We start from the raw sequence: 16,419 nt of genomic DNA on the forward strand, positions 1-16,419 counted from the left end.
AATATAGTACACAGGTCCACTTCACCAGTAAACAGTACATTTAATATAGTACACAGGTCCACTCCACCAGTAAACAGTACATTTAATATAGTACACAGGTCCACTTCACCAGTAAACAGTACATTTAATATAGTACACAGGTCCACTCCACCAGTAAACAGTACATTTAATATAGTACACAGGTCCACTTCACCAGTAAACAGTACATTTAATATAGTACACAGGTCCACTCCACCAGTAAACAGTACATTTAATATAATACACAGGTCCACTTCACCAGTAAACAGTACATTTAATATAGTACACAGGTCCACTTCACCAATAAACAGTACATTTAATATAGTACACAGGTCCACTCCACCAGTAAACAGTACATTTAATATAGTACACAGGTCCACTCCACCAGTAAACAGTACATTTAATATAGTACACAGGTCCACTCCACCAGTAAACAGTACATTTAATATAATACACAGGTCCACTTCACCAGTAAACAGTACATTTAATATAGTACACAGGTCCACTTCACCAGTAAACAGTACATTTAATATAATACACAGGTCCACTTCACCAGTAAACAGTACATTTAATATAGTACACAGGTCCACTCCACCAGTAAACAGTACATTTAATATAGTACACAGGTCCACTCCACCAGTAAACAGTACATTTAATATAGTACACAGGTCCACTCCACCAGTAAACAGTACATTTAATATAGTACACAGGTCCAATCCACCAGTAAACAGTACATTTAATATAGTACACAGGTCCACTCCACCAGTAAACAGTACATTTAATATAGTACACAGGTCCACTCCACCAGTAAACAGTACATTTAATATAGTACACAGGTCCACTTCACCAGTAAACAGTACATTTAATATAATACACAGGTCCACTCCACCAGTAAACAGTACATTTAATATAGTACACAGGTCCACTTCACCAGTAAACAGTACATTTAATATAGTACACAGGTCCACTCCACCAGTAAACAGTACATTTAATATAGTACACAGGTCCACTCCACCAGTAAACAGTACATTTAATATAGTACACAGGTCCACTTCACCAGTAAACAGTACATTTAATATACCACTCCACCCTAACCCTCCTGTTATACCACTCCTCCCTAACCCTCCTGTTATACCACTCCTCCCTAACCCTCCTATCATACCACTCCACCCTAACCCTCCTATCATACCACTCCACCCTAACCCTCCTATCATACCACTCCACCCTAACCCTCCTATCATACCACTCCACCCTAACCCTCCTATCATACCACTCCACTCCACCCTAACCCTCCTATCATACCACTCCATCCTAACCCTCCTGCCATACCACTCCACCCTAACCCTCCTATCATACCACTCCATCCTAACCCTCCTGTTATACCACTCCTCCCTAACCCTCCTATCATACCACTCCACCCTAACCCTCCTATCATACCACTCCACCCTAACCCTCCTGCCATACCACTCCACCCTAACCCTCCTGTCATACCACTCCATCCTAACCCTCATGTTATACCACTCCACCCTAACCCTCCTATCATACCACTCCACCCTAACCCTCCTGTCATACCACTCCATCCTAACCCTCATGTTATACCACTCCACCCTAACCCTCCTGTCATACCACTCAGCAGTGTTTTATTTCCTCCTTCTCCATGCAGCACCTGTCGTACGGTAACGACAGCCTGCACGTGGACGCAGCCTTCCAGCAGACCCTATGGAGCGTGGCTACCGTCTGCTCTGGCAGCGAGGTGGCCCAAGGTGGGTCACAGACACACACACACACACACACACACACACACACACACACACACACACTGTTCCAAGGTGGGTCACAGACAATTACACACACACACACACACACACACTGTTCCAAGGTGGGTCACAGACACTTACACACACACACACACACACACACACACACACACACACACACACACACACACACACACACACACACACACACACACACACACACACACACACTGTTCCAAGGTAGGTGTCTGTCTCTGCCCCAGATTGAGACTTCTCCAGGATTAATGGAGGGATGCCCTGGACTGACACCCATAAAGAGCCTAAACAAACATGATGCTACTGTAAAAGCTAATGGGGGTCATATAAACAGGAATGATGCTACTGTAAAAGCTAATGGGGGTCATATAAACAGGAATGATGCTACTGTAAAAGCTAATGGGGGTCATATAAACAGGAATGATGCTACTGTAAAAGCTAATGGGGGTCATATAAACAGGAATGATGCTACTGTAAAAGCTAATGGGGGTCATATAAACAGGAATGATGCTACTGTAAAAGCTAATGGGGGTCATATAAACAGGAATGATGCTACTGTAAAAGCTAATGGGGGTCATATAAACAGGAATGATGCTACTGTAAAAGCTAATGGGGGTCATATAAACAGGAATGATGCTACTGTAAAAGCTAATGGGGGTCATATAAACAGGAATGATGCTACTGTAAAAGCTAATGGGGGTCATATAAACAGGAATGATGCTACTGTAAAAGCTAATGGGGGTCATATAAACAGGAATGATGCTACTGTAAAAGCTAATGGGGGTCATATAAACAGGAATGATGCTACTGTAAAAGCTAATGGGGGTCATATAAACAGGAATGATGCTACTGTAAAAGCTAATGGGGGTCATATAAACAGGAATGATGCTACTGTAAAAGCTAATGGGGGTCATATAAACAGGAATGATGCTACTGTAAAAGCTAATGGGGGTCATATAAACAGGAATGATGCTACTGTAAAAGCTAATGGGGGTCATATAAACAGGAATGATGCTACTGTAAAAGCTAATGGGGGTCATATAAACAGGAATGATGCTACTGTAAAAGCTAATGGGGGTCATATAAACAGGAATGATGCTACTGTAAAAGCTAATGGGGGTCATATAAACAGGAATGATGCTACTGTAAAAGCTAATGGGGGTCATATAAACAGGAATGATGCTACTGTAAAAGCTAATAGGGGATCATAAAAACAAACAGGGGGACATTGTATCCAAAGCCCCTGAGAAAAGATGAACTGACAAGACAACCAACTGGATTGACATCCTCCCTCCAACTGATGATTCATACAAGGGCTTATAGCAGTGAAATACGATGTCATCAAATCAAATGTATTTACAAAGCCCTTCTTACATCAGCCGATATCTCAAAGTGCTGTACAGAAACCCAGCCTAAAACCCCAAACAAATCAAATGTATTTATAAAGCCCTTCTTACATCAGCTGATATCTCAAAGTGCTGTACAGAAACCCAGCCTAAAACCCCAAACAAATCAAATGTATGTATAAAGCCCTTCTTACATCAGCTGATATCTCAAAGTGCTGTACAGAAACCCAGCCTAAAACCCCAAACAAATCAAATGTATTTATAAAGCCCTTCTTACATCAGCTGATATCTCAAAGTGTTGTACAGAAACCCAGCCTAAAACCCCAAACAAATCAAATGTATGTATAAAGCCCTTCTTACATCAGCTGATATCTCAAAGTGCTGTACAGAAACCCAGCCTAAAAACCCCAAACAGCAAGCAATGCAGGTGTAGAAGCACGGTGGCTGGGAAAAACTCCCTAGAAAGGCCAAAACCTAGGAAGAAACCTAGAGAGGAACCAGGCTATGAGGGGTGGCCCAAACAGCAAGCAATGCAGCTGTAGAAGCACGGTGGAAAACCTCCCCTAGAAAGGTATTTTATTTAGTTACTTGACTGATCCTTTATTTTGACATGGTGTCATGTGGAGACCAAGATCTCTTCTACAAATGAAAGATAAACACGTCAAATACGAAAGGCAAAAAATAAACAACAAAATCATAGAAACAAATTCATCGCTGATCGCTGATGTCCCTTGTCGTGGAAATTTCCTGTATTTACCAAAATCATGAGAGAGCAAACCACACACACAAGTCAGGAGTTATATCATAAAGTCCATCTTTAATTATATGAGCTTCACCAAAGCCCTGTGACTCTCGGATCAATTCAGTGTCTATAAATGAATTCTCTGAGAGTGCTTACAAAACAGTTCTTAGTATCATTTATAGCCCAGACACACGCATCTCAACTCACATGACAAATAACAGATCTTAGGAACATTTCACTAAAAAACTTTTACTTGAAAAAGGAGTATACCATAGCTAGATAGCATTAGCTATAAATTATCGTTCAGTTGGTCTCCGAAACGAAGTACTTATCTCGTTCTTGGTACCACTTGGGACCAAAACATTACCTCGTCCAATGGCATATATCAATTGTCAATTCTAGATACTCCCATATCAAATACAACCCCTCCTGGACAAGCTCACGGAGAGGAGTGACTGGCACACAGACATTGTGGAGCCAACTAACTGGTTCCCCATTAATCACACCATCCCTTCACATGGTTTAGGAATAGTTACAGACACATTCACAGATAAGACTAACCTGACCTCTCCGCTCTCTGGGCCCCAAGTCATTTTTCCCACATAAGCATACTTATAAAAATTGATAAAACATCTTATTTATCAATGTTACCTCAAGAATTCTGATTCTACCACAACACCCTGCACATTGATCTTATCTAATGTCATGTCTGGGACAGAGGCTTCCCGCTGTCTGGTCCAGAGACAGGCTAACCAGTCCTCTCTCCACCTGCAGGGTTCATGATCGGTGGGGACGTGCTGAGGCTGCTCCATGGTCACATGGATGAATGTCTGACAGTGCCGTCGGGAGAACATGGGGAGGAGCAGCGCAGGTACGTGGTTGACTGGGAGATATCCTTCATCTATGATGACAGACGTTGGGGGGAGGAGTAGCCCAGGTACGTGGTTGACTAGGAGATATCCTTCATCTATGATGACAGACGTTGGGGGGAGGAGCAGCCCAGGTACGTGGTTGACTAGGAGATATCCTTCATCTATGATGACAGACGCTAGTCCTTGAAATATCCTTTACCATATAATTTATAATCCTCTGTGTATCTATAGACTGTTACCTGCTGTCCAACTGATCTACAGTCGTGGCCAAAAGTTTTGAGAATGACACAAATATTAATTTTCACAAAGTTTGCTGCCTCAGTTTGTATGATGGCAATTTGCATATACTCCAGAATGTTTTGAATAGTGATCAGATGAATTGCAATTAATTGCAAAGTCACTGTTTGCCATGCAAATGAACTGAATCCCCCAAAAACATTTCCACTGCATTTCAGCCCTGCCACAAAAGGACCAGCTGACATCATGTCAGTGATTCTCTCGTTAACACAGGTGTGAGTGTTGACGAGGACAAGGCTGGAGATCACTCTGTCATGCTGATTGAGTTTGAATAACAGATTGGAAGCTTCAAAAGGAGGGTGGTGCTTGGAATCATTGTTCTTCCTCTGTCAACCATGGTTACCTGCAAGGAAACACGTGCTGTCATCATTGCTTTGCACAAAAAGGGCTTCACAGGCAAGGATATTGTTGCCAGTAAGATTGCACCTAAATCAACCATTTATCGGATCATCAAGAACTTCAAGGAGAGTGGTTCAAAGTCCAGCAAGCGCCAGGACCATCTCTTAAAGTTGATTCAGCTGCGGAATCGGGGCACCCCCAGTACAAAGCTTGCTCAGGAATGGCAGCAGGAAGGTGTGAGTGCATCTGCACGCACAGTGAGGCGAAGACATTTGTAGTATGGCCTGGTGTCAAGAAGGGCAGCAAAGAAGCCACTTCTCTCCAGGAAAAACATCAGGGACAGACTGATATTCTGCAAAAGGTACAGGGATTGGACTGCTGAGGACTGGGGTGAAGTCATTTTCTCTGATGAATCCCCTTTCCGATTGTTTGGGGCATCCGGAAAGAAGCTTGTCCGGAGAAGACAAGGTGAGCGCTACCATCAGTCCTGTGTCATGCCAACAGTAAAGCATCCTGAGACCATTCATGTGTGGGGTTGCTTCTCAGCCAAGGGAGTGGGCTCACAGCCATGAATAAAGAATGGTACCAACACAACCTCCGAGAGCAACTTCTCCCAACCATCCAGGAACAGTTTGGTGACGAACAATGCCTGTTCCAGCATGATGGAGCACCTTGCCATAAGGCAATAGTGATAACTAAGTGGCTCGGGGAACAAAACATCGCCAGTCCATCGCCAGGAAGCTCCCCAGACCTTAATCCCATTGAGAACTTGTGGTCAATCCTCAAGAGGCAGGCGGACAAACAAAACCCCACAAATTCTGACAAACTCCAAACATTGATTATGCAAGAATGGACTGCCATCAGTCAGGATGTGGCCCAGAAGTTAATTGACAGCATGCCAGGGCGGATTGCAGAGGTCTTGAAAAAGAATGGTCAACACCGCAAATATTGACTCTGTATCAACTTCATGTAATTGTCAATAAAAGCCTTCGACACTAATGAAATGCTTGTAATTATACTTCAGTATCCATAGTAACATCTGACAAAAATATCTAAAGACACTGAAGCAGCAAACTTTGTGGAAATTAATATTTGTGTCATTCTCAAAACTTTTGGCCACGACTGTACAGTTACAGCAACTATAGTTGAACAAGACCATCACAGTATAGCCTGGTTTAACAGACCATCACAGTATAGCCTGGTTTAACAAGACCATCACAGTATAGCCTGGTTTAACAGACCATCACAGTATAGCCTGGTTTAGCAGACCATCACAGTATAGCCTGGTTTAACAGACCATCACAGTATAGCCTGGTTTAACAGACCATCACAGTATAGCCTGGTTTAACAGACCATCACAGTCTAGCCTGGTTTAACAGACCATCACAGTATAGCCTGGTTTAACAGACCATCACAGTATAGCCTGGTTTAACAGACCATCACAGTATAGCCTGGTTTAACAGACCATCACAGTATAGCCTGGTTTAACAGGACCATCACAGTATACATTGTCAGTGTGATCAGGACTGTCAGGACTGTCAGTGTGGTCAGGACTGTGATCAGGACTGTCAGTAGGGTCAGGACTGTCAGTGTGGTCAGGACTGTGGTCAGGACTGTCAGTGTGATCAGGACTGTCAGTGTGGTCAGGACTGTCAGTGTGGTCAGGACTGTCAGTAGGGTCAGGACTGTCAGTGTGATCAGGACTGTCAGTGCGGTCAGGACTGTCAATAGGGTCAGGACTGTCAGTGTGATCAGGACTGTCAGTGTGATCAGGACTGTGGTCAAGACTGTCAGTAGGGTCAGGACTGTCAGTGTGATCAGGACTGTCAGTGTGATCAGGACTGTGGTCAGGACTGTCAGTGTGATCAGGACTGTGGTCAGGACTGTCAGTGTGGTCAGGACTGTCAATGTGGTCAGGACTGTCAGTAAGGTCAGGACTGTCAGTGTGATCAGGACTGTCAGTGTGGTCAGGACTGTCAGTGTGGTCAGGACTGTCAGTGTGGTCAGGACTGTCAGTAGGGTCAGGACTGTCAGTGTGATCAGGACTGTGGTCAGGACTGTCAGCAGGGTCAGGACTGTCAGTGTGATCAGGACTGTCAGTGTGATCAGGACTGTCAGTGTGGTCAGGACTGTGGTCAAGACTGTCAGTGTGATTAGGACTGTCATTGTGGTCAGGACTGTCAGTGTGGTCAGGACTGTCAGTGTGGTCAGGACTGTCAGTGTGATCAGGACTGTCAGTAGGGTCAGGACTGTCACTGTGATCAGGACTGTGGTCAGGACTGTCAGTGTGGTCAGGACTGTCAGTAGGGTCAGGACTATCAGTGTGGTCAGGACTGTGGTCAGGACTGTCAGTAGGGTCAGGACTGTCAGTGTGGTCAGGACTGCCAGTGTGATCAGGACTGTCAGTGTGGTCAGGACTGTCAGTGTGATCAGGACTGTGGTCAGGACTGTCAGTGTGGTCAGGACTGTCAGTGTGATCAGGACTGTGGTCAAGACTGTCAGTAGGGTCAGGACTGTCAGTGTGGTCAGGACTGTGGTCAGGACTGTCAGTAGGGTCATGACTGTCAGTGTGATCAGGACTGTGGTCAGGACTGTCAGTAGGGTCTGGACTGTCAGTGTGATCAGGATTGTGGTCAAGACTGTCAGTAGGGTCTGGACTGTCAGTGTGGTCAGGACTGTCAGTGTGATCAGGACTGTGGTCAAGACTGTCAGTAGGGTCAGGACTGTCAGTGTGGTCAGGACTGTGGTCAGGACTGTCAGTAGGGTCAGGACTGTCAGTGTGATCAGGACTGTGATCAGGACTGTCAGTAAAGCAGCAGGGTAAACATCATCGATCCTCTGTTGTTTGATAGGACGTCAATGCAGCAGAGCATGCTGGGATGAAGGGCTCTAGGAGAGCTGCTCTCACACAGGAATAAAAGTCGGCTTTTACCCAAAGTGTAATGTTTGTACGCAGTGTGTGTGTGTGTGTGTGTGTGTGTGTGTGTGTGTGTGTGTGTGTGTGTGTGTGTGTGTGTGTGTGTGTGTGTGTGTGTGTGTGTGTGTGTGTGTGTGTGTGTGTGTGTGTGTGTGTGTGTGTGTGTGTGTGTGTGTGCGTTTTCCTTGGATGCAGAAGTGTGTGGGCTTACCTTCAAAGTAGGGCATCCACTGTTCTGCTTCAAAGAAGAGAACAGAGTAGGTAGTTCTACTCTTTAGGGAGGGAGAGAGAGAGGGAGATGGAAAGAGGGAGGGATGGAGGGAGGGAAAAGAGGGAGGGAGGGAGGGAGGGAGGGAGATGGAAAGAGGGAGGGAGGGAGGGAGGGAGATGGATGGAGGGAGAGAGGGAGGGAGATGGAAAGAGGGATGGATGGAGGGAAGGAGATGGAGATGGAAAGAGGGATGGATGGAGGGAGAGAGAGAGGTATGTAGGGAGGGAGGGAGGGATGGTTGGAGGGAGAGAGAGATGGAGATGGAAAGAGGGATGGATGGAGGGAGAGAGAGAGAGAGAGGTAGGTAGGGAAGGAGAGAGAGAGAGAGAGATGGAAAGAGGGATTGTGAAGAAGTGGGATGGAGGGAGGGAGTGAGTGATGGATGGAGAGAGGGATGGAGGGAGGGAGGGAGGGAGGGATGATGGAGGGAGGGAGAGAGGTAGGGAGGGAGAGAGATGGGTGGAGGGAGGGAGGGAGGGATGATGGAGGGAGGGAGAGAGGGAGAGGTAGGGATGGAGGGAGAGAGATGGATGGAGGGAGAGAGAGTTAGAGAGGGAGAGAGATGGAAAGAGGGATTGAGAAGAAGTGGGATGGAGGGATGGATGAAGGGAGGGAGGGAGAGAGGTAGGGAGAGAGAGGTAGTAGGGGGGGAGATATGGATGGAGGGAGTGAAGAATGATGGAGAGAGGGAGAGAGAGGTAGGGAGGGAGGGATGATGGGAGAGAGGGAGAGAGAGAGGTAAGGAGGGAGGGATGATGGAGGGAGTGAGAGAGATGGATGGAGGGAGTGAGAGAGATGGATGGAGGGAGGGAGAGAGATGGATGGAGGGAGAGAGAGGGAGGGAGAGAGATGGATGGAGGGAGGGATGATGGATGGAGGGAGGGAGAGAGAGGGAGAGAGAGGTAGGGAGAGGTAGGGAGGGAGAGAGAGAGAGGTAGGGAGAGCGAGAGAGAGGGAGAGAGATGGATGGATGGATGGATGGACAAAGGTACACTGCCTAGCTCTCAGCAGCCTGAAATATACATTTCCTCCAGAGGATCAGTTTCACCTGGCCTCCCTGGACCTCCTGTCAACGTTAAACACACTTCAGCAGCCTCTGTCCTCGTTATCGAAGAACCTCTACTCCAAACGATCTGTGGGAAGTTAAAGGCATTGCACCAATCCGGAAAGGATTGTCTCAAGTCATGGTGCCTTTGGATGTTAAATAGAAGGTTGTTATGTAATCCAAATGTACGTGTACACTCTTCTAACTGAACCTCCTGACCTCTCCTGGTATGGACCTACTGAACCTGTTAACCCCTCCTGGTATGGACCTACTGAACCTGTTAAACCCTCCTGGTATGGACCTACTGAACCTGTTAAACCCTCCTGCTATGAACCTGTTAAACCCTCCTGGTATGGACCTACTGAACCTCCTGACCTCTCCTGGTATGGACCTACTGAACCTGTTAAACCCTCCTGGTATGGACCTACTGAACCTGTTAAACCCTCCTGGTATGGACCTACTGAACCTGTTAAACCCTCCTGGTATGGACCTACTGAACCTGTTAAACCCTCCTGCTATGGACCTACTGAACCTGTTAAACCCTCCTGGTATGGACTTGTCAAACCCTCCTGGTATGAACCTACTGAACCTGTTAACCCTTCCTGGTATGAACCTACTGAACCTGTTAAACCCTCCTGGTATGGACCTGTCAAACCCTCCTGGTATGAACCTACTGAACCTGTTAACCCCTCCTGGTATGAACCTACTGAACCTGTTAACCCCTCCTGGTATGAACCTACTGAACCTGTTAAACCCTCATGTTATGGACCTACTGAACCTGATAACCCCTCCTGGTATGAACCTACTTAACCTGTTAAACCCTCCTGGTATGAACCTACTGAACCTGTTAAACACTCCTGGTATGAACCTACTGAACCTGTTAAACCCTCCTGGTATGGACCTACTGAACCTGTTCAACCCTCCTGGTATGAACCTGTTAACCCCTCCTGGTATGGACCTACTGAACCTGTTAAACCCTCCTGGTATGGACCTACTGAACCTCCTGACCTCTCCTGGTATGGACCTACTGAACCTGTTCAACCCTCCTGGTATGGACCTACTGAACCTGTTAAACCCTCCTGGTATGGACCTACTGAACCTGTTAAACCCTCCTGGTATGAACCTACTGAACCTGTTAAACCCTCTTGGTATGAACCTGTTAAACCCTCCTGGTATGGACCTACTGAACCTGTTAAACCCTCCTGGTATGAACCTATTAACCCCTCCTGGTATGGACCTACTGAACCTGTTAAACCCTCTTGGTATGAACCTGTTAAACCCTCCTGGTATGGACCTACTGAACCTGTTAAACCCTCTTGGTATGAACCTGTTAAACCCTCCTGGTATGGACCTACTGAACCTGTTAACCCCTCCTGGTATGGACCTACTGAACCTGTTAAACCCTCCTGGTATGGACTTACTGAACCTGTTAAACCCTCCTGGTATGGACCTACTGAACCTGTTAAACCCTCCTGGTATGAACCTACTGAACCTGTTAAACCCGCCTGCTATGAACCTGTTAAACCCTCCTGGTATGGACCTACTGAACCTGTTAACCCCTCCTGGTATGAACCTGTTAAACCCTCCTGGTATGAACCTACTGAACCTGTTAAACCCTCCTGGTATGGACCTACTGAACCTGTTAAACCCTCCTGGTATGGACCTACTGAACCTGTTAAACCCTCCTGGTATGGACCTACTGAACCTGTTAAACCCTCCTGGTATGAACCTACTGAACCTGTTAAATCCTCCTGTTTTGCCCTACTGAACCTGTTAAACCCTCCTGGTATGGACCTACTGAACCTGTTAAACCCTCCTAGTATGAACCTACTGAACCTGTTAAACCCTCCTGGTATGGACATACTGAACCTGTTAAACCCTCCTGGTATGAACCTACTGAACCTGTAAATCCTCCTGGTATGAACCTACTGAACCTGTTAAACCCTCCTGTTATGCCCTACTGAACCTGTTAAACCCTCCTGGTTTGAACCTACTGAACCTGTTAAACCCTCCTGGTATGAACCTACTGAACCTGTTAAACCCTCCTGTTATGCCCTACTGAACCTGTTAAACCCTCCTGTTATGAACCTACTGAACCTGTTAAACCCTCCTGGTATGGACCTACTGACCCTGTTAAACCCTCCTGTTCAGCCTTACTGAACCTGTTAACCCCTCCTGGTATGAACCTACTGAGCCTGTTAATCCCTCCTGGTATGAACCTACTGAACCTGTTAAACCCTCCTGGTATGAACATGTTAAACCCTCCTGGTATGGACCTACTGAACCTGTTAAACCCTCCTGGTATGGACCTACTGAACCTGTTAAACCCTCCTGGTGTGAACCTACTGAACCTGTTAAACCCTCCTGGTTTGAACCTCCTGAACCTGTTAAACCCTCCTGGTATGAACCTGTTAAACCCTCCTGGTATGAACCTACTGAACCTGTTAAACCCTCCTGGTATGAACATGTTAAACCCTCCTGGTATGAACCTACTGAACCTGTTAACCCCTCCTGGTATGAACATGTTAAACCCTCCTGGTATGAACCTACTCGACCTGTTAAATCCTCCTGGTATGAACCTACTAAACCTTCTGGAGGCCTAGATACTGCCCTCACTATACACTACTGGAGGCCTAGATACTGCCCTCACTATCCACTACTGCAGGCCTAGATACTGCCCTCACTATACACTACTGGAGGCCTAGATACTGCCCTCACTATCCACTACTGCAGGCCTAGATACTGCCCTCACTATACACTACTGGAGGCGTAGATACTGCCCTCACTATCCACTACTGCAGGCCTAGATACTGCCCTCACTATCCACTACTGCAGGCCTAGATACTGCCCTCACTATCCACTACTGCAGGCCTAGATACTGCCCTCACTATCCACTACTGCAGGCCCTGATACTGCCCTCACTAATCACTACTGCAGGCCATGATACTGCCCTCACTATCCACTGAGGCAGGCCTAGATACTGCCCTCACTATACACTACTGGAGGCCTAGATACTGCCCTCACTATCCACTACTGCAGGCCTAGATACTGCCCTCACTATCAACTACTGGAGGCCTAGATACTGCCCTCACTATCCACTACTGCAGGCCCTGATACTGCCCTCACTAATCACTACTGCAGGCCATGATACTGCCCTCACTATCCACTGAGGCAGGCCTAGATACTGCCCTCACTATACACTACTGCAGGCCAAGATACTGCCCTCACTATACACTACTGCAGGCCTAGATACTGCCCTCACTATACACTACTGCAGGCCGTGATACTGCCCTCACTATCCACTGTGGCAGGCCTAGATACTGCCCTCACTATCCACTGAGGCAGGCCTAGATGCTGCCCTCACTATCCACTACTGCAGGCCTAGATACTGCCCTCACTATACACTACTGCAGGCCTAGATACTGCCCTCACTATCCACTGAGGCAGGCCTAGATGCTGCCCTCACTATCCACTACTGCAGGCCTAGATACTGCCCTCACTATCCACTACTGCAGGCCTAGATACTGCCCTCACTATCCACTACTGCAGGCCCTGATACTGCCCTCACTATACACTACTGCAGGCCTAGATACTGCCCTCACTATACACTACTGCAGGCCTAGATACTGCCCTCACTATACACTACTGCAGGCCTAGATACTTCCCTCACTATACACTACTGCAGGCCTAGATACTGCCCTCACTATACACTACTGCAGGCCTAGATACTGCCCTTACTATACACTACTGCAGGCCTAGAATCTGCCCTTACTATCCACTACTGCAGGCCTAGACACTGCCCTCACTATACACTACTGCAGGCCTAGATACTGCCCTTACTATCCACTACTGCAGGCCTAGAATCTGCCCTTACTATCCACTACTGCAGGCCTAGATACTGCCCTCACTATACACTACTGCAGGCCTAGATACTGCCCTCACTATACACTACTGCAGGCCTAGATACTGCCCTCACTATCCACTACTGCAGGCCTAGATACTGCCCTCACTATACACTACTGGAGGCGTAGATACTGCCCTCACTATCCACTACTGTAGGCCTAGATACTGCCCTCACTATCCACTACTGTAGTCCTAGATACTGCCCTCACTATCCACTACTGTAGTCCTAGATACTGCCCTCACTATCCACTACTGTAAGCCTAGATACTGCCCTCACTATCCACTGATGTAGGCCTAGATACTGCCCTCACTATCCACTACTGTAGTCCTAGATACTGCCCTCACTATCCACTACTGTAAGCCTAGATACTGCCCTCACTATCCACTACTGTAGGCCTAGATACTGCCCTCACTATCCACTACTGTAGTCCTAGATACTGCCCTCACTATCCACTACTGCAGGCCTAGATACTGCCCTCACTATCCACTACTGTAGTCCTAGATACTGCCCTCACTATCCACTACTGTAAGCCTAGATACTGCCCTCACTATACACTACTGCAGGCCTAGATACTGCCCTCACTATCCACTACTGCAGGCCTAGATACTGCCCTCACTATCCACTACTGCAGGCCTAGATACTGCCCTCACTATCCACTACTGTAGGCCTAGATACTGCCCTCACTATCCACTACTGCAGGCCTAGATACTGCCCTCACTATCCACTGATGTAGGCCTAGATACTGCCCTCACTATCCACAGAGAAACACAGCAGAAGAACCTGGAAGGAAATGAAATAAGTTGCCCATAGATGTTCCTGTCTTATTCCTCCAAACCAAGGTGAAGTGTGTAACGTGTGAATATGTGCTTGATGAGGACATCAGCAGCAGGCTCTTATTTCTCAGGGATACAGACCAGTGTAATGGTCTGGTCTGTGGTGGAAGCATGGCTGATAACCACCTCCACCCCCCCCCCCCCCCCCACTCACTTCTCTTTTCTTCCCCAGGACGGTGCACTACGAGGGGGGAGCTGTGTCCATCCACGCCCGCTCCCTCTGGAGACTGGAGACCCTACGAGTGGCGTAAGTTGAACGACACATCTATCTCGCCTCCGTATGACAATGCCGACCTGTCAACACTAGACTCTATAGACTATAAGGGTTCAGGACCAGACCCTGCTGCAGACACGGGGGGGGGGGGAGGGGGGTTGTCAACACTAGACTCTATAGACTATAAGGGTCCAGGACCAGACCCTGCTGCAGACACGGGGGGGGGGGGGGGGGGGGGGGGGGGGGGGGGGGGGGTTGTCAACACTAGACTCTATAGACTATAAGGGTTCAGGACCAGACCCTGCTGCAGACACGGGGGGAGGGGGGGGGGGGGGGGTTGTCAACACTAGACTCTATAAACTATAAGGGTTCAGGACCAGACCCTGCTGCAGACACGGGGGGGGGGGGTTGTCAACACTAGACTCTATAGACTATAAGGGTACAGGACCCTGCTGCAGACACGGGGGAGGGGGGGGGGGGGGGGGTTGTCAACACTAGACTCTATAAACTATAAGGGTTCAGGACCAGACCCTGCTGCAGACACGGGGGAGGGGGGGGGGGGGGGTTGTCAACACTAGACTCTATAAACTATAAGGGTTCAGGACCAGACCCTGCTGCAGACACGGGGGAGGGGGGGGGGGGTTGTCAACACTAGACTCTATAGACTATAAGGGTTCAGGACCAGACCCTGCTGCAGACAGGGGGGAGGGGGGGGGGGGGGTTGTCAACACTAGACTCTATAGACTATAAGGGTTCAGGACCAGACCCTGCTGCAGACACGGTTAAGTAAAGGGAGCAGGCAAGAGAATGGTTGTGGACAGGCAAAAAGGTCCAAACCAGATCAGAGTCCAGGAGGTACAGACTGGTCAGGCAGACTGGTCAGGCAGACTGGTCAGGCAGGCTCGAGGTCAGGGCAGGCAGACTGGTCAGGGCAGGCAGACTGGTCAGGCAGACTGGTCAGGCAGACTGGTCAGGCAGGCTCGAGGTCAGGGCAGGCAGACTGGTCAGGGCAGGCAGACTGGTCAGGCAGACTGGTCAGGCAGACTGGTCAGGCAGGCTCGAGGTCAGGGCAGGCAGACTGGTCAGGCAGACTGGTCAGGCAGGCTCGAGGTCAGGGCAGGCAGACTGGTCAGGCAGGCAGAGAGAATAGCAAAGGCAGGAGCATGGGAAAAACATGCTGGTTGACTTGAAAGAGACAAGACAAACTGGCACAGAGAGACAGGAAACACAGGGATAAATACACTGGTACAGAGAGACAGGAAACACAGGGATAAATACACTGGTACAGAGAGACAGGAAACACAGGGATAAATACACTGGTACAGAGAGACAGGAAACACAGGGATAAATACACTGGTACAGAGAGACAGGAAACACAGGGATAACTACACTGGTACAGAGAGACAGGAAACACAGGGATAAATACACTGGTACAGAGAGACAGGAAACACAGGGATAAATACACTGGTACAGAGAGACAGGAAACACAGGGATAAATACACTGGCACAGAGAGACAGGAAACACAGGGATAAATACACTGGCACAGAGAGACAGGAAACACAGGGATAAATACACTGGCACAGAGAGACAGGAAACACAGGGATAAATACACTGGTACAGAGAGACAGGAAACACAGGGATAAATACACTGGCACAGAGAGACAGGAAACACAGGGATAAATACACTGGTACAGAGAGACAGGAAACACAGGGATAAATACACTGGTACAGAGAGACAGGAAACACAGGGATAAATACACTGGCACAGAGAGACAGGAAACACAGGGATAAATACACTGGCACAGAGAGACAGGAAACACAGGGATA

General features: G+C 47.8%; 1 protein-coding gene across 1 annotated transcript in view; it reads left to right on the forward strand.

Moving 5' to 3' along the window:
- Positions 1–16,419, forward strand: part of LOC110511675 (ryanodine receptor 2-like) — a 532,917-nt gene that overhangs the window by 202,387 nt on the left and 314,111 nt on the right. Inside the window, exons 8-10 of the mRNA XM_036989200.1 lie at positions 1,682–1,781; positions 4,674–4,770; positions 14,550–14,624. Coding sequence (XP_036845095.1) covers positions 1,682–1,781; positions 4,674–4,770; positions 14,550–14,624 — 272 coding nt within the window. The remainder of the gene's footprint in view (positions 1–1,681; positions 1,782–4,673; positions 4,771–14,549; positions 14,625–16,419) is intronic.

The sequence above is a fragment of the Oncorhynchus mykiss genome, chromosome 1 (assembly GCF_013265735.2).
Source record: "Oncorhynchus mykiss isolate Arlee chromosome 1, USDA_OmykA_1.1, whole genome shotgun sequence".
NCBI classification, from domain to species: Eukaryota; Metazoa; Chordata; class Actinopteri; order Salmoniformes; family Salmonidae; genus Oncorhynchus; species Oncorhynchus mykiss.